Source organism: Centroberyx affinis, unplaced genomic scaffold (genome assembly GCF_046629955.1).
Source record: "Centroberyx affinis isolate AG114_WGS23_722 - 3 ecotype Tasmania unplaced genomic scaffold, CSIRO-AGI_Caff_v1 ptg001231l_1, whole genome shotgun sequence".
In the NCBI taxonomy this organism is placed as follows: Eukaryota; Metazoa; Chordata; class Actinopteri; order Beryciformes; family Berycidae; genus Centroberyx; species Centroberyx affinis.
Window position 1 is genome coordinate 56,687 of NW_027279744.1, and position 24,420 is coordinate 81,106.

The 24,420-nt window shown below is 43.8% G+C and overlaps 1 protein-coding gene across 1 annotated transcript; it reads right to left on the bottom strand.

Moving 5' to 3' along the window:
• Positions 1–1,505: 1,505 nt before the first annotated feature.
• On the bottom strand, positions 1,506–24,150 carry mao (monoamine oxidase). The gene is made up of 15 exons (XM_071524761.1): positions 24,053–24,150; positions 13,807–13,901; positions 13,498–13,635; positions 6,692–6,796; positions 6,494–6,585; positions 6,147–6,288; positions 4,623–4,772; positions 3,413–3,572; positions 3,025–3,121; positions 2,846–2,899; positions 2,701–2,758; positions 2,495–2,592; positions 2,225–2,336; positions 1,951–2,013; positions 1,506–1,855 (listed from the first exon to the last, which is right to left on the bottom strand). The coding sequence occupies exons 1-15, from the start codon at positions 24,105–24,107 to the stop codon at positions 1,700–1,702; spliced, it is 1,575 nt and encodes a 524-aa protein (XP_071380862.1). The 5' UTR covers positions 24,108–24,150; the 3' UTR covers positions 1,506–1,699.
• Positions 24,151–24,420: the final 270 nt, after the last annotated feature.

Sequence of the window (24,420 nt, forward strand, 5' to 3'; positions counted from 1 at the left end):
TTATACTACTAGACTCTATCGATGGAGAGAAGAGTCCTTCACAGGGGGATTCTAGGCTTGCTGTGTCTTCACACATCGGAATACAAATACGGTGAACGGCTCTAAAATGGCTTCTAATAATAACACACATATCAGCATTGGACTGCTTTCAAATCTTAACATACAGTTCATGGTTAAGTACAGTATTACGCCTTGTCTGCATCTAAACTGGGAGTGATATAAAAATTAAAAATGTATATTTCAAATATACGATTAACATAAAAGACCAACGAATACTTAATGTTATCTACTCTGAAGAAAATACATTCAAATGCTTCCATTATTTATACTTATTAACCATACACAGCAGCTTAGTAGAGACGTAATACCCCTGGATGCAGGTTTTATTTATGGAGGACCACAAGTGTCACAGAAATAGTATTAAAGCATTTCATTAATTAATAACTAATTGTACAATAAAAATAGGCATTAATAAATTTGTTTACAAATTAATTTATTAATCTATGAATAAATTCAATTTGTGAATCCAGTTATTTATTTCTCTTTTTAAACTGCATTTTCAAATAGATTTTTAAATTCCACTATTTATTTATGAATTCATTAATGTATTTTTAAATGATGTACTTATTGACTGTTTTATGGTTGTTTTTGTAAATCCCTTTTTAATTTGAACTATTTATTGATGGATTAATATTTCATTTGTAAATTCTTTTTATAATTCCTCTTTTTATTGCCCATTAAAATATCAAATAATGAATTACTTTGTAATTTAGTCAATTAGACTAATAAATTAATTTGTAAACAAATTTATTAATGCCTATTTTTATTGTACAATTAGTTATTAATTAATTAAATGCTTTATTACTATTTCCGTGACACTTGTGGTCCTCCATATTATTCAGCCTTCTTCATGATTTTGTAATGGACGATGGCACAATTCTATTCTACTCTGACATTAACTGGATCTCATCTGTCAGCTAGCTACAGCTGCATGGCCAGAATAAATCAGCACCTAAAATCAGCAGAGGTAATTAGACATAGTGGATGCACACACACCTTAGTACACAATTTACATAGACCCACACACACACACGCATGCTCATCAACGCATGTACGCATGCATGCAAACAAACACACTCAAGCTCATACACACAAAATGAGCATGACAAATTAATAAACTCACCCACGTAATAAAGAATGTGAATGTCATTGGCAAATGTACGGAATGTTAATGGTGATAGTTATATTTTCCTTTTTTAATAACTGATTTAGATCTTTTTCCTTCACTTCATTGGTTTTTACAATCTGAATCTCAGACTTATTTTGGTTTTATACTGCAGTTATCATGGCCACAGGTCTCCTCAACTCCTCTCAAGTGAGCATCTCTCCCTTTTATTAGCCCGCTGCTCTCTCTCTCTCTCTCTCTCTCTCTCTCTCTCTCTCTCTTTCTCTCTATTGTGAATAGACAGTGAATCGAGCGATGACGCAGTAGTGTAGTGAGCGAGCTGAACAGTCCTTCTCCCGTGACATATACAGTCGGGTGTGTCTCAAACAACATCCTATACCCTACGTAGTTCACTACTTTGTAGTTTGGGTCAAAAAGTAGTGCACTAGAAGTACAAGAGTACAGTGGCTATTGAGATTTGCGCCGTTGAGATGCAGAGGAGTTAGATGAGGAGCGTGGGCGGGGTGTTGAAGCTTAACTCCGGGGAAGGAACCCCTTCTTATAGGCCACCAGGCCGGCTGCCGTGGCAACAGACAGGAAGGTGGTGATGCCCATGAACTTGAGGAACCCACCCACTGAAGGCAAGTTCCTCTCCCAGAAGGTGGTGACAAAGGGGAGGGCCGGGACCTCCTGATGGAGAGAGAGAGTGGGAGGGGCAAGGTTAAGTTTATTTGACTTTTGAGTCTCATTTGATCTGTTTATATAAGTTAAGAAAGATTCCTCACCACACACTCAGGCTCCGGCTGCCAGATCTGACTCTGGTGGATTTTACCCATCGCACACATGACCTGCAACAGAAGACATCGCTTGGTACAGGAGGCACGGCACAGTATGCATAGAACTGGACTTTTTCACATATTCAATTCATTAATTTCTATACGATTTCTTCAGTTACGCCACACAACAATCACAGGAAAGTACTGTGGCAGTCATTTGAAGATTTGACCCAGATTTGACTGTGGTTTGATGAAAGAGTTTTGTGATTGGCTGTGCCCTGACCTCCCTGCCGGCCCGCTCCCCGGCCTGCACCGCCCCCTCCATGTAGCCGCTCCACTCTGTGGCTGTCTCCGTTCCTGCAAAGTACAACCTGCCAACCGGCTCCCTCAAGACCCTGGAGAGAGGCAACGATGGATAAGTTATAGGGGGGTTAGACCCATACACCATACCATATATATATGTCAAGACGGCAAGGTATTAAATAACTGCTGAATAGCCAGTGACAGGGATTGTGTGTGTGTGTGTGTGTGTGTGTGTGTGTGAGAGACTTACTTGCCATACTGGGTGAGGATTCCTGGGGGGAAATAGGCTGTGTAGCAGCCTCCAGAGTATTCCTCTTCACACCAGTTCTTCTCCTCATAGTGCACAGGCTGACAGAGACAGGCAGAGTCATGAATGGTTCAACTAGTAATGAATGTAATTGCACTGTAGTTGTGCGATTATGTGTTCACTATGCTTTATTCTGTGCCTAAACTCACATGCAGAGCCTCCTCTGAGCCCAGCACTCTGGAGTAGATCTCACAGATCCTCTTCAACCTACACACAATAGACAACAGTTAGGATTAAACCTATCCTGCTGCATGCAAGACTGTATTAATCTGTTTGTCTCCACCATGCGTCTACCTCTCTTCTTTGGTCAGGCCTGATAGCTTTCTGCATTTGCGTGCGAGGATGAATCTGAAACAGAGGGATAAGAGCAATATGAAGCCACTGTGCAACTGAACACGAATAAGCAATTACAGTTTTATATCAAGTAGTACATTTTTTGGTCATTTTGCAGAGGTCCAGAGCTCCATATTCACCCCATAATAGCAGGTACAGTCCCATCAGGTTTTGTGTCATCTAGTGTCAGGCCAATGGGAGCACCTTCCTCCTCAATCACCATACTACCGCAGTAACCTGATGACACACACACACACACACACACACACGCAGTGTGAGAACTACACTACCCAGCAGGCTTTTAGCTAGTTGGAATGTTCCATCTCCTGCAAAGGGAACAAGCTCCAGTAGCCAGCTAGCTAGCTGCAGCGTCACAGGCTACAGTGAGAGAGAGAAAGCAAGAGAGAGAAAGAGAGAGAGGGAGAAATGGGGAAAGGGAAAGAAAGAGTCATATATGTATATTTTACCAGCATATTACTAGTACCACCATCCCTCCCTCCCATTCTCCTCCTCCCCCTGCCTCCTCACCCTTTTTCCTCCAGAAGTTCTCTTTGTAGTAGACCATGCACTTGATGACAGAGCCCATGGGGACGCGGTGGATCAGCTGGTTCCTCAGCGGGGGCAGCTCAGGGTTAAAGTGCATCTTCAGGTTTAGACCAGGAGGCGTGGCCAGGATCACATACTTGGCCTAGCAGAGAGGGGACACACACACACACACACACACACAGACACACAGAGCACAATGTGAATGAGCCACATCACTGCCGTTGCATGCAGCAGGCTGCCAGGCGGCCTGTAGGTGGCAGCATAGAACAACATTGAAAGCAGCAGATTGATCTGATTCAGACTGTGTGGGTGGAAGAAAGTCACAAAGAGTTCACAATGCAGCTTTGGAGGAACCTTCACCCTGTTTCTGTGCTCTATCTCCGTTTATCTCTCTCTCTCTGTTTCTTACTACACACCTATTTCTTCTTGTTTACAAGGGTTTACAAGGGTATTGTCTGTATATAACTGCTGCTCTTACTATATTACAGTGTATTATAATATATTATAAGGCATTCTAGGCACATTAAAAGCACTTTATTTTCTGTTGTTATTACAACATGCCTGTATGTAATATACTTATAATATGCCTATGATGGCTCACAATAGGGCTGGGCGATATGGACCAAAAATCATATCTCGGCATTTTTAGGCTGAATGGCGATACACAATATATATCTCGGTATTTTCTACAAAGTGGGCTAAATGTTCAGTTGTAAGTAGGGCTGGGCGATATGGATAAAATCAAATATCACAATATTTTTATATCGATATTGATATTGCGACAATATTGTAGGGATGACTATTGGTGCTTTCACAAAATATATACACAATGAGATTTTTGATAAATAATCATCAGTAATGTGGATATAATGACTAAGTGGGTAAAGGCAAATAATAGAACAGCTAGAACAGTCTGGTAAGTTCAGAAAATGACATCACTTTACTGTAATGCAGCCTTTAAAACCAGGAAAAGACAACACTTATGCCATATCACAATATTACGATATCCAAAATCTAAGACGATATCTAGTCTCATATCACAATATCGATATATTGCCCAGCCCTAGCTCACAATATGCCTTGAGTAAAGTGTTACCAATGTAAAAGTGCATATTCAACTGGGAGGTGAAGGCGCAAAAGGACAAAAGGCAAATAGAACAGGGAGGATCCAGTATGTGCTGCAGTCGCTCACCATGTAGGTCTGTTTGTCGACTGTCTCCACCACCACCATGTCTCCGGTCTGGTCGATCCTGTAGACTGGGGACTGCAGTTTGACCCGGTCACCCAGCTCCCTGGCCATGCCCTCACTGATCTGACTGGAGCCGCCCACAAACTTCCTCTCCTGCAGGGATGGAAGGAGAGAGCAGGGGGTCAGGAGTCAGACACTGAGGAAGGTAGCAGGGTGTGGGGACCTCTGTGTTGGCTACCACTATAGGAGCTTCAGCTAAATCACACAGTCCAGATGCAACAAAACTGGAAGGACCTAAGTCTTGCTACGCTCTACTTGCAAGGTGGTCTCTGCTGATGTTAGATAAACCGGTCTCCGTGGACCAAATCCCATCCAGAGAAAGCGTCCCCCGCTCTCATAAAACCTAGATTTATGCCGATGAAACAAGGTACAAATGGTGTTCCAAATTGCCTTGTGCCAAGAAAAACCTTGGTCTCTTTCTAGGGCAAGCTGTTACTTGATTGATGACCATGTTAGACACTTGGTATCCTGAAACCTTCTCCACAAACATTCTTGAACCAGGGGAAAGTGTTTTTGCAGAGCTCAGGCCAACAACTGCTGAATGGTGAATAGAGAGAGGACAGAGGGGGTGGAGAGAGATTAGGAGCTGCCACAGAGTTGCAGAGTTAAACAGACAGTGACCTTTTCCATATGGTTAGAGTCAACTCTCTGCTCCCCTTGATCACAAACACATTGTGTGCATTCTACTGTGGCATTTGGATGGCTTTGGACTGCCAGGCTGCCCAGAAAATTACAGACCCATTACAAAAATTGGTCCAGAGATTTAAATGGGGTGATGCTGCGTTTCTCTGTACTGAACAAAGACAGGCTTCTTGTTGTCCAGGAGATGTTTACTTTTGAGTTCCATTGGAAATGAAGGATTTCGGGCGTGGAGAGTTTTCAAGAGTTGATCCTTAATGCCAACTGTCCAAATCTTCTCCATTACACATTACTTTAGGCCTGCCTGAAAACCCAAGGTTACGAGCTGAGTAAATGGATACCATTCATCTAAGTCTCTCTATTCTAAACAAAACCTGAGCTCAAAGCAGTGTGTGTGTGTGTGTATGTGTACATGTGCGTACCCGTGCAAAAGTGTGCACGTACTTGAAACGGGGAGGTCTATCAAACAGGAAATGACAATGGAGCTAGCAACAGCATCCTCTAATTACCCAAACACGTCCCCCTTCCTCCGTGGCCATGGCAACAGGGCCACTCAGACCTTCCAAAGTATGGCAGCAGAATGGGCTCCCTCAGCGCTCCAAGAAAACGGCTTTTGTGAAGGCAATAATTATGCTGTGCTGATCTGGGGGAAACTAAGGACAGGGATCGGGGCTCATTTGGGAAGCTGTGGGATCTCTCGGTAACACTCAGCCTGTTTTGCATGAGTGAATGTACCTCTACGGGATACACGTATGGCCAGATGGACAGGCGCACAAGACAAGAAACCCCCCCGACCGCATGCACAGATGCATCTAAGTATGCACATACCTGTCCTCCGTTGGTGGTGGAGAAGATCCTCATGGTTCCTCCGCACTGCTTGACATACCAGAGGAACCACAGAGCCGAGACCTCATGGGGTTCAGAGGTCACGTTCACGTTGACAAACAGCTTGGCGAAGCGACGGGCAGCACTGGAAGATAGGGGAGGGGGGTAGAGGAATAGTTACTTACTATTCCTTCATACCTAAAAACTGTGGAAAAGGTGTGTGTAGACCAGATCTTAGACAATATTTCATCTATTTATTAAGCTTTCATTTAATCAGCCAATCAGCAAATCTCTATTTTTAATGAAGGTGAAAGCGCACTACGTCAAGCATCTGAGGTGTTATGTTCTACCTGGTCCAGCAGATTTTGTCCAAGAGCTGCTGCATGGTCATCTTGTCCCACTCCTCAGCATGGGGAGCTCTCCAGGGAGCCTCTCTAGGGATCTAAAACAGGAAGTAAACATCTAGCAAAGATGAGCAAGGAGGAAGAGGGGGGTGGGGTGGGGGGGATATAAATGAACAGAGATGATGATGATGAGTCTTTCTTTACCTCCTTGCCCATCTCATCCATCTTCCTCCACAGGTTGTTGAAGTCCATCAGGGCGAAGGGGTTCCACATGGGAGGGAAGGAGCCTTTGAATGGGTAGGACTTTCCCTGTTGGACACACATCATCATCATCATCAACATTATTATCACATCCATCACTGGCAATGCCATTGTCATAATTACCAGCAACCTCAATATTGCCTCCATAATTGCTATACAAAGATTATGATACATTTAAATCCTAGTTAATATCATAGTTAATTCCAAATTTGGTCAACTCCAAATTTGGGTCAGTTGTGTCACACTTACATATAATACATACATTCTGCTCAATACCACACAGCTGGAAATAGACACCTGTTGATATTAGGGTTAGACGGATATATTTGTTAGCCAATATATCAGCCTGATATTGGCTTTTTATTAAATATTGGATATCAGTTTCCTCTGACTAAAAACAGTCTGTAAAATCGGCGATGACATTTTATTATATTTGCATATTTAATTCATTTGTTCAATTGTTCTAAATGTTTTTTTGTTTTTTTTTTAATAATTCTTCATTTTAAGGCAGTAATGTCAGTTCCCCCTACCATTAAATAGGTGTGGTGGGTCACCCTGCCTTAAAGAGCTGCTCCCCTAAAAGAATTTCATTAGTCTGACAATGCTGTTCCAGAGGCTTTCCCACCCTGACATGAATACAATTCTGGGGGAAACACTGATTCTTTGTGATTTATTTGCATAGAAATGGTCATATTTAAAGATGTTGAACACAAAATATCTGCTATCAGCAGCTTCAAAGCTGAAATTTTGGTATTGTCATCCCATATCCCAAAACCCATGTCAGTTGAACCCTACATATGTGCTTAGTCAGAATGACTGTGAACAGTGTATCTGCAATGACACTGCGGTAATCCTTCCTACATGGAAAGCAGAGAAACAGCTTTGGATATGGCCAGTTGGGCAATATTTTACAACTGATCAAAGATTCAGAGTCAGCAAACCTGATAAGAGTGAGCACAATCCATTCCTTGTTCATTTGCTCTCACTTTTCTCTAGCGAGAAAAGTGATAAAGGTTGACTGAAAGATCAAGGTCGACTCATGCCATGTTAAGCTCTACCATTACCTTTGGTATTTCCAAGGGTGAATTCCAGGTCAAGGTTGCTGCTTGGTACTGTGTCTGTGTGATCTAGCAAATTCCATTTAGGTGTGTGAGGAACAATATCTGTTCATTGGAGTGTGTGTGTTTACATAACTCTGTCTACTGTGTCTAGCGTAACATCCATGACATTTGGCTTGACAGGTAAATTTGTTTCAAAGCCCATTAGAGACCAGCCTCCCCTGCGAGAAAGACACAAACATCGGTTATCTAGAGTGGCGCCCTTGATACGAGGTGTGTGTGCTCTCTGTCCCAGAGAATCACTATTCCTCTTCAGCCGCAGGCCTACACAGAGGCTTTCTGAGCTTGAACACAGATATGGATCCCTCTTATATAGTGGTATTGACTGGGGTTAGACTGATATATCAGGCGAGGATTGGCCTTTTATTAAATATCTGATATCGGCCAGTCATTTCGTCCACTGCTGATATGATGTTGGTTCTGACCACAGCTACATAAAAAACAATATGTAAAGCCTGCAATAAATTGTATTTATTCTTTCAATTTTTTGTAAACTGACTATACATTTAAAGGCCTAATGTATCCCAGAGTTCCCCCTACCATTGAATACTGTAGGTGGGGTGGATCTCCCTGTCTTACAAAGCTGCTAACCCACCTAAAAGAATTTCGCTCTGGATGGATTTTAATGGAGCTTTAGTGTCCCCTGCTGTTTCACAGACTATTCCACCAGCCAAGAATAAAATAATGGGGTCAACAACGAATATTTTTCCTAATTTCTTGGCATAAAAATGGTCATATGTAAAGATATTGAATATTGGCACAAGATATCGGCTGTTGGCGACTTCAGTCTAACAGGTGCAAACTAACTTAGTACTAATTTCAAGCTCGCCACCTGTTTTGTCTGTTAAGCAGACCGGTATAACAGCTTACAGTATCAGACCCAAGTATATCAACTGACAAGTAGAGGTAACTGCCAAAGATATACAATAAGTGAATGAAACCTAATGAGCATCCAAAATGAATGGAAGTCAATGACCTGGATGGGTAACAATGTGCTCTCTTCAATAATACTTTCTAATAATAATAATAATACTACTCTCTTTTTGGCTTTTTATCAGGCGCAGGATCTCAATAAAGTACGATTACTAGCATAAACAGACTGATCACAATTGTGTCACAGCCACTGAAGAAGGCAGAATGCCGAAACGTGTAGCTGTGGGATTGTGATAATCTCGAAACTACATGAAGAATTAATTGATGTTGAAGAAATTCATTCCAGAGTGCAGTCTGGAAAATGAAACTAACCCCCAAAAAGTTCCTTCTTACAGACAGAGAGAGAGAGAAAGAGAGAGAGAGAGGAGATGAGGCGCCTTATCAAGGTACAGTACCTGCTACCACACCATGCTCAGTACTGCCCACTGCTGTGGACCGACGGGTCTGTCACCATGGTGATGCTGGTGAAGTGAATACACATGGAGGAGAGGAAGGGAGCGGAGAGGGAGGAGAGGCAGCATCTGTCTCGACACTGCCGGTGAGCAGCAAGTCAGCCTCACTCAAAGGGGAAAGTATCGACCTTAGCAGTGCAGGAAGACAGAGACGACCGTACTGCAGACTGGAAGGTATTTCTATCAGTAGATACAGATGGAGAAACTGGGCTAAGCGGACTAATACACTCTTCCACCTGCTGCTTCAGAGTTCAAAGATGATAATCGATATGTCTGTTGATTCATCCACCATTGTGATTACATGGAGAGCCTTGTCTCCACTTCTTTAAACAGACTTGCTGTTTCAGTGAAAACCAAACTGGTGTGCTTCCTGCTGTGCTACAGTAGAATAGTCCGCCATCCCAGAATAACCACAGCAAAACGAGCGCACTGAAGTCCAGGGGCTTGGTATGATTCAGCCTCCCACGAGGATTCTGTCACAAATGGAAGTGTCTCTTTCTTCACTGGTCTTTGTGTCTTTAATTAGACGCCCGGGCCAGAGGTGGAGAGGGTCTGAGCCGCATGCGATGGCAGATTCAACGGTGTAAAGTTGTACAACACCACTGAGCACCTTTCCTCACAGCTTATAAAAATGAATTTATTTATAGCTCTACTAAATTATGATTCTATATGTCAACATTCCAATGAATTGCAGTGCTTAAGGTACTTGCGCAATCTCTCAATAGCCCTGTGAACGATGCTAATATACACGCCATCCATACTCGGCCAAGGGATGGTGCAACCTGAAAGCCTTCCGCTCTTTCTCAATCTCTGATAGACAGTATTTAATCAAAGTCTGTTTCGCAATCCCTGATAGTGATACTTCATTAATAAATCCAGTGCTGAGAGAGCTGCAGCTGCTTGTTAGGCAGTAGTTTGCTGATAAAGGAAACCAGGTCTGGCCTTTTGGATTACAATCTGCTATAGAAAAGCTGATTAGCTACGCAGCTTGCTTGAATGCTAACCCTAATTACACAATGCCTTGGCACACATGTGGGTTGGCTAACTCCAGCTACTGTCCTGTGGAGTAACGTGAATGCTGTTGTGTAGATTAGGACCGGGAACATAAGTGGCAATTTCATCCTGTGTGCTTTCTTTACTTGTGCATTTGGGATTAGTGCTGTTGTTAGGAAATTACTTCAGTTACTCCTCAGCAGTGTGCGGTGCTTATTTTGAGCTTGTTCATCTGAATAGCGTCTTGGCTAATCCAAAGCTACTTACACTCAAAACACATTGTAGTGATACTCACAAAAGCGACGTAACATAAGGTTATGAATGAAATGCAAATTCCACGCGGTGGAGTCTAGGTGAAGGTTACGGTTTATTGCACAGCGCTGACGAGGGCCAAATAAATAACAAAATAAATACATTTTAAATAAATAAATCAAAGGCTTTCATTAAGAAAGATTGGGAAATTAAAGGCTGTCATTAGAGATGATAATAATAATAAAACTATTCTATTTTATTGATCCCTGTTGGGAAATTCTCTTTTCTTTTGCCCCCTCCACAAGGAGGTCAGAGGTCAGAGTCTGGAGCTGCTGGGGATTCAGTGTCTTGCTCGAGGACACTTCGGCGCATGCTTGACAACACAGGTTTGGACCCGGGTTGTCCAGCTGAAAGTTTATTTCTGTGCTAGTGGTCTTGTTGATGTTGTCTTTCATGTAATTGGCTTGTCTGGGTTCTGTGCTGCAGAGATTTCCCTACTGAAATTGAAGTCAAGGCATCGAGGACTGTGGCAGGAATTTTTGGAGGGTTTTGTAAAGCCAGCTACGGCAGCAGTGACAGCAGAAACAAAGCTCACCCCATCCCCTCCACATACACACACACACACACACACTCACACACACACACACACAAATACAAACACTGACTGTCAGACACTGATAGGGGTGAGCAGCTTTTGATGAGGCACGCTGCCATGGAAACCAGCCAGGAAGCTAACGGGGAGGTGTGTGTGTGTGTGTGTGTGTGTGATGTGTGTGTGTGTGTGTCTTTGAGTGGATCTCACAGAGATAGTAGCTAGGGAGACACACTCACCTAGGAGCTCCCATACTCTGTTAGGGATGGATTCTGAGCCCACATAATGCTCCAAAACACAACGGCTGTCCTGTCAAGTCCTTTGCCAAACCACAGATTTAATTTGTAACTGCCATCTATGCCAACCTTCATGCTGGTGACATTTCACTGCCCTGCTGAAGTAGGTCATGTCAGTAGTACGTTGGTGCTAAATTACAGTACTGGGATGACCAGAGCACTAAACTCTCCCTATGACACCATGGACTGGGTGTGTGGTATCTGTGACCATAGGCGATGAATCTGAACATGCATATTGCCCATCTATCTAGGATTTCTTTCAAGATGAACTGTACTCATCTAATTTAAGATAGTTCAGGACATAGGTGCATAGTCATAACACTACTCGGTGGAAATCCCTTTTAAGGGAGGGGAATGCAGGAACAGTAGAGCAGGACACAGCAGCCACCGATTGGCCTCTGACATTACCCACTGACACACCACACTCTATTCTAAACATGCCTCCTCTGTCACTCAAATACTAATGTTGTGCACATAAAATCCTTGTGTGTGGTGTGTGTGTACCTTGTGTGTGTGTGTGTACGTCCACACCCCAGGAAAGCTCAAAGTCCATGTCTAAAATAAGCTACTGTTCATTGGATATGGCTGGAGTTGTATAAGCTCTGTCAAGTATAAGAACACAGTCTATGTCAAGATAAGCTTCGCCATCCCCTCTACACACACACACACACACACACACACACACACACAGGAAGCAGCCCGCTGATTTACAGTAGGGGTAGTTTGACCAGGGTACATGGCAGCAGCAGCAAATCTAATCAGGCGGAACAGCATGCCTGTGTTAAGGACAGCGGTGCGCCCACCCTAATAAGATATGGAGAGAAGAATAAGAAGAACGAAGAAAGATGGCCTCCGTCTCTCCCTTTTGTTGTCCTCCTCCCTCGCTTTCCCTCTCTTTTCAACCACTCAGAGGAGGAGAAACTGCATTACAGAAGTCCCTCAGGCGTAGATTAGCATCGCCAGTCACTAATGCTGGGGAGGAGAGGGGTGGCTGGCTGGTTGAGAGACATGTAGTCAGTCACTGGTAGGAAACTAATTATTGATATAGGTACATAATGCCTCGGTCTTCCCTGAAAACCATGGGGAAGAGTCTGAGAAGCTACATTAATGCAGCTGTCAATCAGAATCAAGCAATCACAGGTCAGATTGTTGCCAGTTCGCTGAGCTGAGCTGCCACTTGCAATTATTATCAATCAACTACTCTTCCAGCAAACCAGATTGACCGATTTGATGGATCAATTCCCTCCTTGGCAGTCTGTAAGGGTTTAGCTCGGTACAGAAAGTATTCTAACTTAAAGGAATCGGCCAATTGGTCAACGTGATGAGAGCATATGACACTAAAATCATCCATGTGTCCCCAGAAGGTCATTGGCTCCATGCTAACTCTTTAGCATACACTATGCTGAGTGATAGTAGGCAACTAGCATTATCTCAAGAGTTATAAAAGCTATATTGAGTTGATGATATTTAATTTAAAAAATGTATGACTCTACTGCAGGCCATATAATAAAGCTACTAACAACTTTTTATTACTAAAAGGTCAGTCTTCTTTCTTTGGATAATTCTAGTCACCTACTATCACTCAACACAGTGTATGCTAAAGTGTTAGCATGGAGCACCATGGGAAATGTTCTACTGGGTAAACATAGATGATTTTGATGTCTATGTTCTCATCACTTAACGGCAGTTGACCATCAGGCCAATCTCCCCAAAATTTGATGTATTCCTTGAAGGTTTACTTGTGTAATTCACGTAAATTACACTCAGCAGATTAGTTGTGGATGATAAATTCATACAAGCAGATTAGTTGTGGATGATAAATTCATACGTCCTTCCTAGCATGGCCTGTAGAATGAGCCATTCAGATTGGTGTGGACGTGCATTTCCTGCGCACTGGATCATGGCCAAGCCGGTCCGCTCAGGGCGTCTGTGTTATCTGCTGGAAATGGCCGACAGTGACCAGAGCTAATACTCAAGGCCACTTCTGGGAAACGTATGAATCTGTCATAGGCTGACATGCGAGTGTATTCGGTTAGAAGTGGGTCTCTACGGGTATGATACCAACCAAAGGTGGCACTCATCCAAAACCACACACAGATAATGGGACACTCACCTTGACATAATGCACCAGGCTCTCGTGCTCGTTGACTTTGTAGGTCTTTATGCCGTACTCTTTGGCCAGTCGGAGGATGCGGTTCTGAGTCGGGCCGATGTAAGCTCCGCCCAGATCAACGTACTTTGTCTCCTTATTCTGCATAAAGCACCGTCAAAACATAAAAAGATGAACATTCACCTCAGAGCAGAATGCTGAAAAAAGTTTCAAATAAAACAGTAGAATTTCATTTTTGCAATACAGAATTCTGGTGCAAGAAAGAAAGCAATTTTTTACAAGAACATTTACTGTTGGCTCTCCTGGTCTTACCCGTACGGTGAAGGTGCGTCCACCAACCCGATCCCTGGCCTCCAGAACTACAGGATTCAGCCCATTGGCTTTCAACAGCTTAGCTGCACTGAGTCCTGCACACAGAGAGAGAAATAGAGAAGTGAGCATGGACACATAACATATGCTTCCTCTACTGCAGATAAGTAAGGTGTGTGTGTGTGTGAGTGAGTGTTTGTAAAGGCTTCTCCTCCTCCTCCCTCGCCTTTAACTTTTCCCCAGTAAAGGCACAGAAGACAGACTCAGCATTGAAACCATACGAGCCGCTGTCCATGATGACCAGAGGTCTGTCAACAATCATGACAGGTTGACTCAGTACCAGAAACAGTACGCCTCAGTTTCTTTCTTTCTCTCTTCTCTCATCTTGTGTTATTGTTATCCTGTTTCCGCTGACGTGATCATGATTTGAGTTTCTCTGCTTTCAGCTGGACTTGTCAAAATAAAGGTGTTTTAGAATTAGAATTAATTCTTTCTTTTTCTTTCTTTCTTTCTTTCTTTCCAGTTGTTGAGTATCAGTTGCTTACTGAATGAGTGGGACACTGGCTGGGAACGGGGAAAGTTGGTGGGAGAGGTGGGAGCGCGGAGGGAGGGGATATCCTTGCAGGCATGCGAGGGAGAGAGGAACGCTTCCACAACAAAACACAAACCAGCTGACCTGCTAATCATGTGAGGAGAGACCAAAGAGTAGAGCGGCGCTTTCATGTCCTCTGACTGACTGACTGACTGACTGATCCACGTCGGAGAACACAGCTTTCCACACACTGACCTCGAGCAATCGCTGTCACAACTTTAATTCAATAAGACATTACACAAGCACACAGGAAAGAGTTTGTGCACTCACGCATGCACACACACACACACACACACACACAGGCAGAGGATTAGTCAACATACTCTATGCTGAAATACCAGTGGCGCTGGACTTTGTCAGTGCAGCAGCCATCCAAGAGCCCACTGCAGAGCACCGACATGAGAAAAAGAACGAAAGAGATAGATGAGTGTTTACATGTAAGATATACAAGATAGTCTTCACTGCATGTAGTATACAGAGAGAGCTTTTTTTCAGACAACACCCAAATGGAAGAATGCAAAACACATACCAAGCACGGGGGTAGCTGGTAGGAGACTAAACAGGATGAGAGCCAAGGAAATGCCAAGAGGAAAAAAAAGTGTACAGTGCGCTCCTCCACGCTTGGAGCTCCCGTCTCAACAGGCGCTCACATCTGTGCAAATGTTTTCATGGCCTTTGGCCCGCGTGCTCTCTCTCTCTCTCCCTCCAGATCCCGCTAAGCCTGAGAGGCTGGCAGGATGTATATTAGTTTAAACGTACTTTGTCATGTATTACCCAACTTCGACCTGCCCCCCCCCCCCCCCCACCCTCCTCGCCCCTGTACAAACACACCCAGCCCGCCAGGCTTTGGAGAAAGCATTAGCCCTGGCCAGAGGAGGCTCACAGATCTTCCCAGTTAAATTGATGCTATTAGGTGTGCTCAATTCAAAGGTCAGACTCTCTGTCGTCCAAAACAAAGAGCATCTTTCTCTGTCTCCGTCTCTTGTTTATGCCCGCAGCACTCACTGGAGAAAGTAAAGTGGCCTCCTATTGGGGTGCTGCTCTGATCAAAGAGCTTGTTTGGCTTCTTTGAGGCATCATCTTTTTGTTAGAAAAACATAAAGCCTTGGATAAATTTGACAAATAGATGCACATGAAGTCATCATGACTTCAAAGGACTCAGACTGAGCATTCCTTTGTTGTTTACCTCCATTTCCACGTAGTCGCTTCCCCACTGTGAGATGAAGGGGGGGTGGGGAATGAACTGCGCTGCTAAGCACTGGGAAAATCAGCATGCTAAGACTGTTCCAGTCCTGAACTTCAGCTGAAGAGAACAGCGGAGGGCAGATTGAAATTCAGCTCATGCAACTATGAAGCAGACAGACTGGAAGAAAAAAGAAAAATATGAGTTTGGGAACTGCTCTTTTCAATTTTTTATAAGGGAGAGGAGTGAAGAGGATTAAGGCTGCGGTATAGTGATGGGAAGGTGGAAAGATTGAGTCCAGGTGTGGGTCTAGGTCTGTTCAGGCTGTGACTATGTTATGGGACTGCAGCCTCACACTGGGGTTAAAGGAGAGTACTGGTGTCACTCAGAATTATAGCTCATTTACTACCATCTATGTCTAGTTCACAATTCCCCCAGTCATTTAGGAATGCATGCCGTATTTTAATTTTTTAACATGTACTAATTTTTCATAATTTTTAAAGTAGAAACTTTACCGTTTCAGACCTAGCTTGAAATTAATTGTAGTCCCAGCTAACAAAGACGCCCCAAATAAAAAGACATGGATGTGACAATAAAGTTTGTCAGGTGACATGTTTTGATTATTTTGCCTGGCGGAGACTTCCTGTGGGTGTCGGGTGATTGACAGTAAGCACAGCATAACATACTGCGACTGATATGATATGAAAACAACTTGGGCACAATGAAATAACCATAAAATAGAAACTTTGACAAAACCAAATTCAGGCTTCATGCTTACTGTGATGGATTATCTAGCTCTGGCAATCTTCAAGTCTGTGGAAGTTGTTTTTCATACTGTACAAGAGTGAATGGCAGGAAATGGCTTCTTCTGAAGGGAGGAAAACAAGCTCTGATATCTCCAACTACACCGAATGTGCAGACACCAAAAAACCTTGAAGATTGGGACAAACTTAAAAATAAAACCCCCGTATTCGCCTTTAATGTGCGCCTTTAATCTGACATATGGGTCTTTCTGTTTGACTGAGCTGAGTGTGTGTTGTAGGTTGTGCCATATACAGTAAAATGGGGTTGAGCCTGATGCGGTGGCTTTTCCCTTCTACACCCAGCCGTGGAGAATGTCCCTGAAGGGATTACTATGGAGGAAAAGGTCAGCCAGCCTTTGGTGGAGAATCAAAGACCTATTCAGAGAGAATGGAGATCTCTCCTCCTCCGTCTACCTCCCTCTCTCCTCACCCTGTTTCTTCTTCCGCAGCCCACTGTCGGCGGTTCCTGTTCCTGTTTTTCACGTTATCTCTCCGTTCCTGTCTTCTCTCCTCTCCTTGTGATTATCTCTCTTCTTATTTCTCCCCCTCTCCTCGCTCCCCACCGTCGCTCCTCTCCAGCGCAGCACCTTGGGGCTGTGGTTGACCTAATTGTCTTGTCTCTCTGTGATGTTCGTAAGGATAAAAAAAAAGAAAAAATCCAGACTGGCTTTTTTTTGCTCCAGTCTGCATCTGCATTTACTGTCAGTTTCCAAATCCACAGTGTCGTTTCTGTCGTTTGACCTGAAGGTAGCTAGTGAAGAGTGGGTTTGTGGCAATCTCTGTTCTGTCTCGTCTTTTAGTGTAGACCCGTGCTTTAAGTTGTTTTAAGATGGGGCAGAAAAAGCTCCTGCACAATATACCTCTCCCCCACTTCACACACACACATAAACATCTCCTTTCCATCCTCTGCTCTTTGCCATGTCAATACAATGTGCTTATTACTGGAAAACGAGACAGGCAGGACAGACACTGTTTCCCTGACAACAGTAATTGTTAAGACGCAGCCACTTGGCAGGGACAAACTGTATTTGTGCGTGTGTGTGTGTGTGTGTGTGTGTCTGTGATAGAGAGAATGGGTGTGTGTGTGTGGATCAGTGTGTTGGAGGGGTAAATGTCCCCTTTGTTTTCAAATGACCATTCTTTCAGTGTGAAAAGACAGAGCTTAGGAGCTTTCTCCTATAGCAACAGTGACATAACCAGTTCATCTGAAGACCAGAAAAACAAAAAACAACATTACTGAACTGGAAGAAGAAGTTATTTTTATTAGCTAATCTATCTTCAACCTCAAGAACAAAACAAAGCCAAACCTGGCTGTCAGCCTGTGCCTTCTTTTTTCATTATTCAGTTTCTAAGAAACTCAAATACTTTGGTCTTTCACTATCCAGCTACTGTGAGAGACTGTCTGACCTGCAAACACACCGACCCAGCTTATATTGACATTGGCTGTTTGGCATGTTCCAAATTCATAATATAACAAATCTGTACGTATTCTTACTGTGAATGACCTGGAGTGGGGGAGCTGTTTCTTCTTCTCTGATCTTTTCTCATACATCTCATGACTGAAATAATCGGGCTGACAAAGCTGCTTGATATGGATCCTGTGATCTACAACAGTTATCATACCATATCAACTGTATTACTTAACCAGCCAGCCATAAACAGCTAACCAAACTAGCTATTCAACTCTCTATGGTTATTTGCTGGCCAAAGTCTACAATCATAAGGTGTCTAATCATGTGGAGCTTAATGTTTAACAGCATTGTCCCTACAGAAGAATCCTCTTGCTTGCAAAGCCTTTTCCTGCTTCTGTCTTCATCTCTCCACTGTCGCTTCTCTCTGTTTTTCCCTCTCCTGTTTCTTGCCTCCCACCTGTCAATTGTCTTTCCACTTCAGATTGCTCTCGCCATCTCTTGTCCCCCAGCGCTGCCCAGTTCTAACAGTCCAGATCACATTAGCAGCCTCCCACATCGGCAGCAGATGAGAGTTGACATGCAGCTTCAACTCAGCGTCTCTAACAGCAATTCAGGAATGCCGTAGCTGCTGGCTCATCTGTCACAAAGTGCCTGCATAGGTCTGCTACACCAACGCTCCTGCAACTAAAAGGTCTTTTAATATTCACATGCTGGCTTCTCCAGTATGTCTGCAGAGTATGTTCATCATGGATGACTTGGCTGCCAGTTGGAACTGAAGCACACAATGTCTGAACGATAACACCTAGAAATGAAGGGGTTCACTTCAAAATGTGATGCATCCATTTTGGAAAATGTATAGAAATGTTACGTGATGTAGATTGTTCAATTTCCCTCCCTTTCCCTGATATAATCAGTTGTATTTCAAAAATACAACTGATTATATCATCTATGATGTTACTATTTTGTAAGCAAAGGTCTTAAGATGACTAATAATTGCATTTGCATGTCAGTAATCATTTTGTCAGAGTAGGTGTCACATTTCATTCTTCGCATGGTGTATGTCTCATTTATGAGAGAAATATTCATTTAGAAACACTAGGATGTGTGAATTACTACCATCTGGCATATATTGGCACTATAGGAATCTCCATTTTGCAGCCTTTTCTTTCTCAGCTGTGCCATAGCACTGAATGTGGACATTGTAACACTCAGTTGTCAGAACTACCTGTGCCTTCTGACAGCTGAAAATGAGAACAAAACTTGCACTTTATAAACATTTCCTCCCGGGGAAGGAGCAGTAGCACTCTGCCCATGACAGGAAATGTTTTACAAAACACTGAAGATTCTCAAGAAACCCTCTGACAACTGTTCTTCTTTCTTCTCAAAACTATTCAATAGTCATGAGATTCTGCAAGTTGCCGTGCTGCTAAATGCTCTCAATGTGTGACATTTTGTTTTCTGTGAAAACTTACTAGGTTACAGAAGCCTGCCAATTTCCTTCTGGGAAGAACTGGGGGACAGTGTGTGTGTGCGTGTGGGTGTGTGTGTGTGGATGTATGCGTGTGTGTGTGTCTGGGAGCAAAACCCAGGGAAGAGAAAGAGGAAAGAGAGGGCGTTATGTCATAACAGTAGTGAGAGTCCTCTGGCTGCTGTCTTTGTCAGCTAAAGCAAAGCGGTTTCTCCCCTGCAGAACAAACAGAAACAGGAACACAAACAAAAAATCCAATAGCGGCCAAGCGACAAGCGAGCCTCTTGAGCGAGGTGAAGTGAGGCCCTTAAAGGCTATGTATTGATCCAGAGGGCGAGACATTTACGAGACATGCAGCAATCACATTTCCCCCATCTCATGTTCTCAGGGCCGAGACACTGATTGGCTGTTTTGAGGCGACAAACCAAGCAGCGCTATTGAAAAACAATTACACGTTAGCCTGTAATTCAGAGAGACAGAGGGAGAGTGAGAGAGAGAGAGAGAGTGAGAGAACGAGAGAGAGAGATGAGAAAGTGTGTTTTCCCCATGCGATGAGAGAGTGATGCGTATAGATTTGAGCTCAGGTTGTGTTAGAATTGATTTTGATTTTTCTGTGCAACAGAGAAAGGCAGTCAGGCGTGTAGCGAATAGTTTTACAAAGATGAACACTGTTTTAGTTTGCCGGTTCAATATTACACTGGGACAATGCTGATAAATGGCTGAAGATTAGGTTTGCTTGATGCACACGCTCAAATCGATCAATCTTCAGTCAGTACTTAATCAATAATGGCTATCATCGCCATCATTTGGGACATGACTGTAGTCAGTCATTTGAACATTACAAGTCCTCTTCATGCCAACATTAAATAAATCGACCACAGAAAAGCAACACACTTGGACTGTGCCTGAAATGCTGCAAAATCATTTTGACTGACAGGCCAAACACAACAAACCTGCATGGAACAGAGAAGAAAAATGGGGACATTTCCCACGTAACACCTGCCTCAAATCCCATGCTTAAGATATCACACCTTACACAGACAGAAATTAGGCCTATCCATTTTCCAGTTGTGCAAACATCTATCAGCCAAATGTGGTTTTCTCACAATCACTATCATTTCAGAGAGGGTTAACACAGCTGAGATTACGGACGCACATTTCTCATGGCCACACACAAAGACACACACACACACACACACACACACACACACACACACACACACACACACACAAGATAAACACACACGCTCATGCACAGACAAACATACATACAGACGCATATATGGGACATCCATCTAATGATTATATTTTGCAGCTAGGCTGGTAGCTTGTCTTGTTTGCACAGCTGGACAGAGAAAGTGGTCTTCTAGGATTGCAGCCTGGCTGATGGTAATTAGGCAGACTGCCAGAAAGGCTAAAGGCTCCATGCTGCCTTAGGAGCTGTTAGAAAGGATGTGGCTTCAACAAAGCTGTGGGAAAACCAATAGTGTATTCTGTAGACTCAACAGGTGCATCTAAGTGTCCTGGTCAGATGGTGTGGGATTGGCCTGACAAAGGATTACAACGTTCAGTATGACTCAAGAACAAAAATCCAAAAGCTTTTGAGAGCAAGAAAATGCAAAAAAGGTTAACCAAGATCTGTGTAGTGATGTTATGATACCATATGGGAAAGATTCATTCAGGAAGGAATACTTTTTTCTTTTTCAAGAGAGAGCCAGTCATTCTTATGTGGTCTTAAGTAGCTCAGCTCTAAGACACTTAATAGTTTGCGAATGTGTGTTCACATGTTTTTGTGTGTGTGTGTGTGTGTGTGTGTGTGCGTGTGTTGGTGTGAGGGTGTGTCAGTGGGCTTTTGTCCCTGGCTGGTTTTCAGACCTCTAAATGCCATCACTCATATACTACCCACTAACAAAAGAGTGCACTGGGCAGACTGGCACCAAGACATGGACACACACACACACACACGCACATAAACACACCCAAAATAGCCTAACCCCAGACATATACCACTCCAGACTGCACAAATGCAAAGCTGAACCGTTGCCAGATTTAACATGTCATCTCAGAACGATGAAGATTTGTTTTTTCCCTCCATGAACAAGGTTGAATCAACAAAACGAAGTAAATGTGGCGCCACTTTTCCCCCACTAACAGAAACACAAACAGTAACTTGGTTTATAGACCTGTGGCCCAGTGAGTCCAGCCAAGGTCTCTCAATCATGTACTGCTCACTTCATTGATGAGAAACTGCAATCACTTATGTCTGCATTATGCTTTTGAGTCAATGCAGGAGGAAATAAACCTCCAACCCCCAAACCACCCACTTTGCCTGTTTCCACTCTTCTATCCTCTTTCCGTTTTTTTACAGCCACCTCAAGTTCCTCCGTTCACTCTCCTTCCAAACACTCATTTCCCCTTCTCCCTTCCCCAATTCTCACACATTTTTTTTTATCTCCCTCTTTGTCTCCTTCCTCCTCTATTCCTGCCCCAATTTCCCTCATTAGTCTCCACTTTCACAGGCGCCATGACAGAAGACCATTATTTATGTTTTCCGCTCTCTCTCTCTCTCTCTCTCTCTCTCTCTCTCTCTCTCTCTCTGTCTCTCTCTCTCCCTCTCTCTCTCTCTCTCTCTCTCCACCTCCCCCCTCCTCCTCCTTCAGCATCCTCCCTGCTGCTGGTTTGGTAACAGGCTGTCAGAAGTGTTTAGTGTTTTCTCAGAAAGTGCTGGCTGCCCCCTCAAGGGCCACAGTCCTACTGGCTGGTGGCTGGCTGGCAGGCAGGCAGGTGGGCAAATGACAATTGCATTTGCAGGCGAAAGGAGAACAACAGGAGAGAGAGAAAAGAGATAGAGAAGGAGAGAGTGTTCTTTCTTCCCCTCGCGTCGTCTGTCCTTTGATTGGACAGTGATTGTAATATGTGGGCCTCATTGCAGCCTGATATAGGGCAGCAGTATAAACAAATGGTGTAATTACAACGCCCTAATGTGACACGAGTGGAGAGAGGCGGAGCGGGAGAACACCGGCCGGGGGGCTGTCTGCCAGCATTATTAAGTTAACATTTTTCTCTAACATTTGTTTTGCTTGTCTGACTGGTATTTGGACTGACACTGACCTAAATTCTTCACTGTCTGACAGATAGACAGACAGACAGGCAGGCAGGCAGGCAGGCGCGGTCAATCAAACTGTCTAGTAGTCTGTCTAGTAGAAAGAGGACAGCGGTCAGGCAGGGGGCAGCGAGAGCACAGAGAGGCTCACTCACTGTCAGGCCAAGCAGCAGCAGTCAACACAGAATAGAACCTGTCAGGCATTTAAACCTTACAACAACCTTATAATCGCTCGTCTGTAAAAGTATCACAGTGATCTGAGTCTGAGTGTAGCTGCAGCAAAGCACAGCCATCCAGCCATCCAGCAACAATCATGACAATATCATGAGGTCAGAATAGTCACTGGGCTCCACATTACATTCATATTTGTGACTCTGTGTGATCTGACACACTGATATGACAGATACACTGTCATATTTCAGACAATCAACAGAGAATCTTTCCACTGCTGTTCATTTATCTTCCAATCCACTCCACTGTCAGAACCACAGAAATGCTCTTAGTATTTATCATCAAGTGATCCTGCAAAAAATGTGCTTTCTTGCTATGTTTCATAAGTTAGCGCTCTATGACAGCACTCTATGATGGTCTGTACTGATGACACATGTATGTATCTTAAGACTGAGACCTATCAGAGGGAAGTGGTCTGCAGCTCTGATATGGCGACTGATGTTTTCAACCCTGAAAAATGACAGCAACAGTAAAAAAAAACAAACACAAGGCTGTGGATGAGAACAGAGTCCAGACAAGTTCTCTCTTATCAAGCGTGATCAGCGCTCTGTATCAGAGTTTCCCTTCCAGGAATTTACACCTCCTACCCAGGAAACCAAGAGTTACCTAACTGGACAATATGCTTTCAAAGGGTGCTGCAGAGCCTTAGCTGCTCCCACCTTCAACCAGGATGCTCCGGTCTAATTTACTTAACACTTTGCTCTTTAGGTGTTGGCTGAAAACAAATACAGACATGCCCATAAGAAGATAGCTATTATGCAATGTAATTATCATGTCTCAATGCAACAGTTCACTTTCTGTACTGGGATGTGGGGCATCAGCCAGACAGATCACCGATTTTTGCAAGGTCAAATCAACTAGTGATAGTGGAAAAATGATATTGAACCACATGCTATTTACATGTAGGCTAGGTCATCCTCACCTGTGTACCCTGTCTCTTATTGGCTAGCAGGCAAAATGAAAAATAGGTAGATAGGTTTTATGACTATATGCAGATGCAGCTATAATTAATAATACTACTCTCCTCTCTCTCTCTGATATAATATAGAAGTATGATCTGACAGGTCAGCTGTTACTTAACGGGCGCTCCTATATTGATAAAGCGCTGGACCGGGGAGAGGTGGCCTCACGGAAGAGACGTGCCATGCAAACACGGATAAACTGGATGATACACCGTGGAGAAGGAAACCCCGCAGGCTGCTAAAAGTCTCTGCTATTCTCAGTAGACCTGAGCATAAGCCCCCTCCAGCTCATCCGACAGCGGTTCTATCATTTGAGGGTAACAATAGTTACGCAATTGCGGGTGCTGTGCAACAGTTGTCACCTTAACACAAAGCGCATCAGCCCACTGCTGGCGGTGCGCGATGGCTTGGATTCACTCAATATATCCAGAGTTTGTCTCCGCCTCATCGCGCGCCTTATTGAGCGAAATGAAGTTTTTTTCATATGGCACGTACCTGATATTCCTCCCCCGACCACTATAACATCGTACGTGTTGCTGGGTGCAGTCATGGTGCTGTCTGCTCCGTCTCTTCCCCCAGTGCGCTGTGTCCGCTCGCCGCTGAACGCAGAACTCACCGAGGAGCGCATCTGTATTAAAAGCGCCGGGCAGGCCCACTCCCTCCTGACTCCGCCTACCAGTAGTAGAGCACCGCACTGCTTTGTGGTTATGAAGGATTATGAAATGTAATGGTCCTGCAGAGACATCACTCGTGTCCTCGTGAAGCATAAAATAACCATATAGTGTGCACTTTGCTCCTATTGCCCGGTGGCATATGCCAGATGTTGTTTGGCCCAAGGTCTTTTCAGGTCAGTTAGACTGTTT

Coding starts and splice junctions, on each gene's coding strand:
- mao (XM_071524761.1), bottom strand. CDS start 24,107: ATGACTGCACCCAGCAACACGTACGATGTTATAGTGGTCGGGGGAGGA. Junction 6,586..6,691: donor TGGATGAGATGGGCAAGGAG/GTAAAGAAAGAC, acceptor TTCCTGTTTTAG/ATCCCTAGAGAGGCTCCCTG. Junction 3,122..3,412: donor GAACTTCTGGAGGAAAAAGG/GTGAGGAGGCAG, acceptor GTGTGTCATCAG/GTTACTGCGGTAGTATGGTG.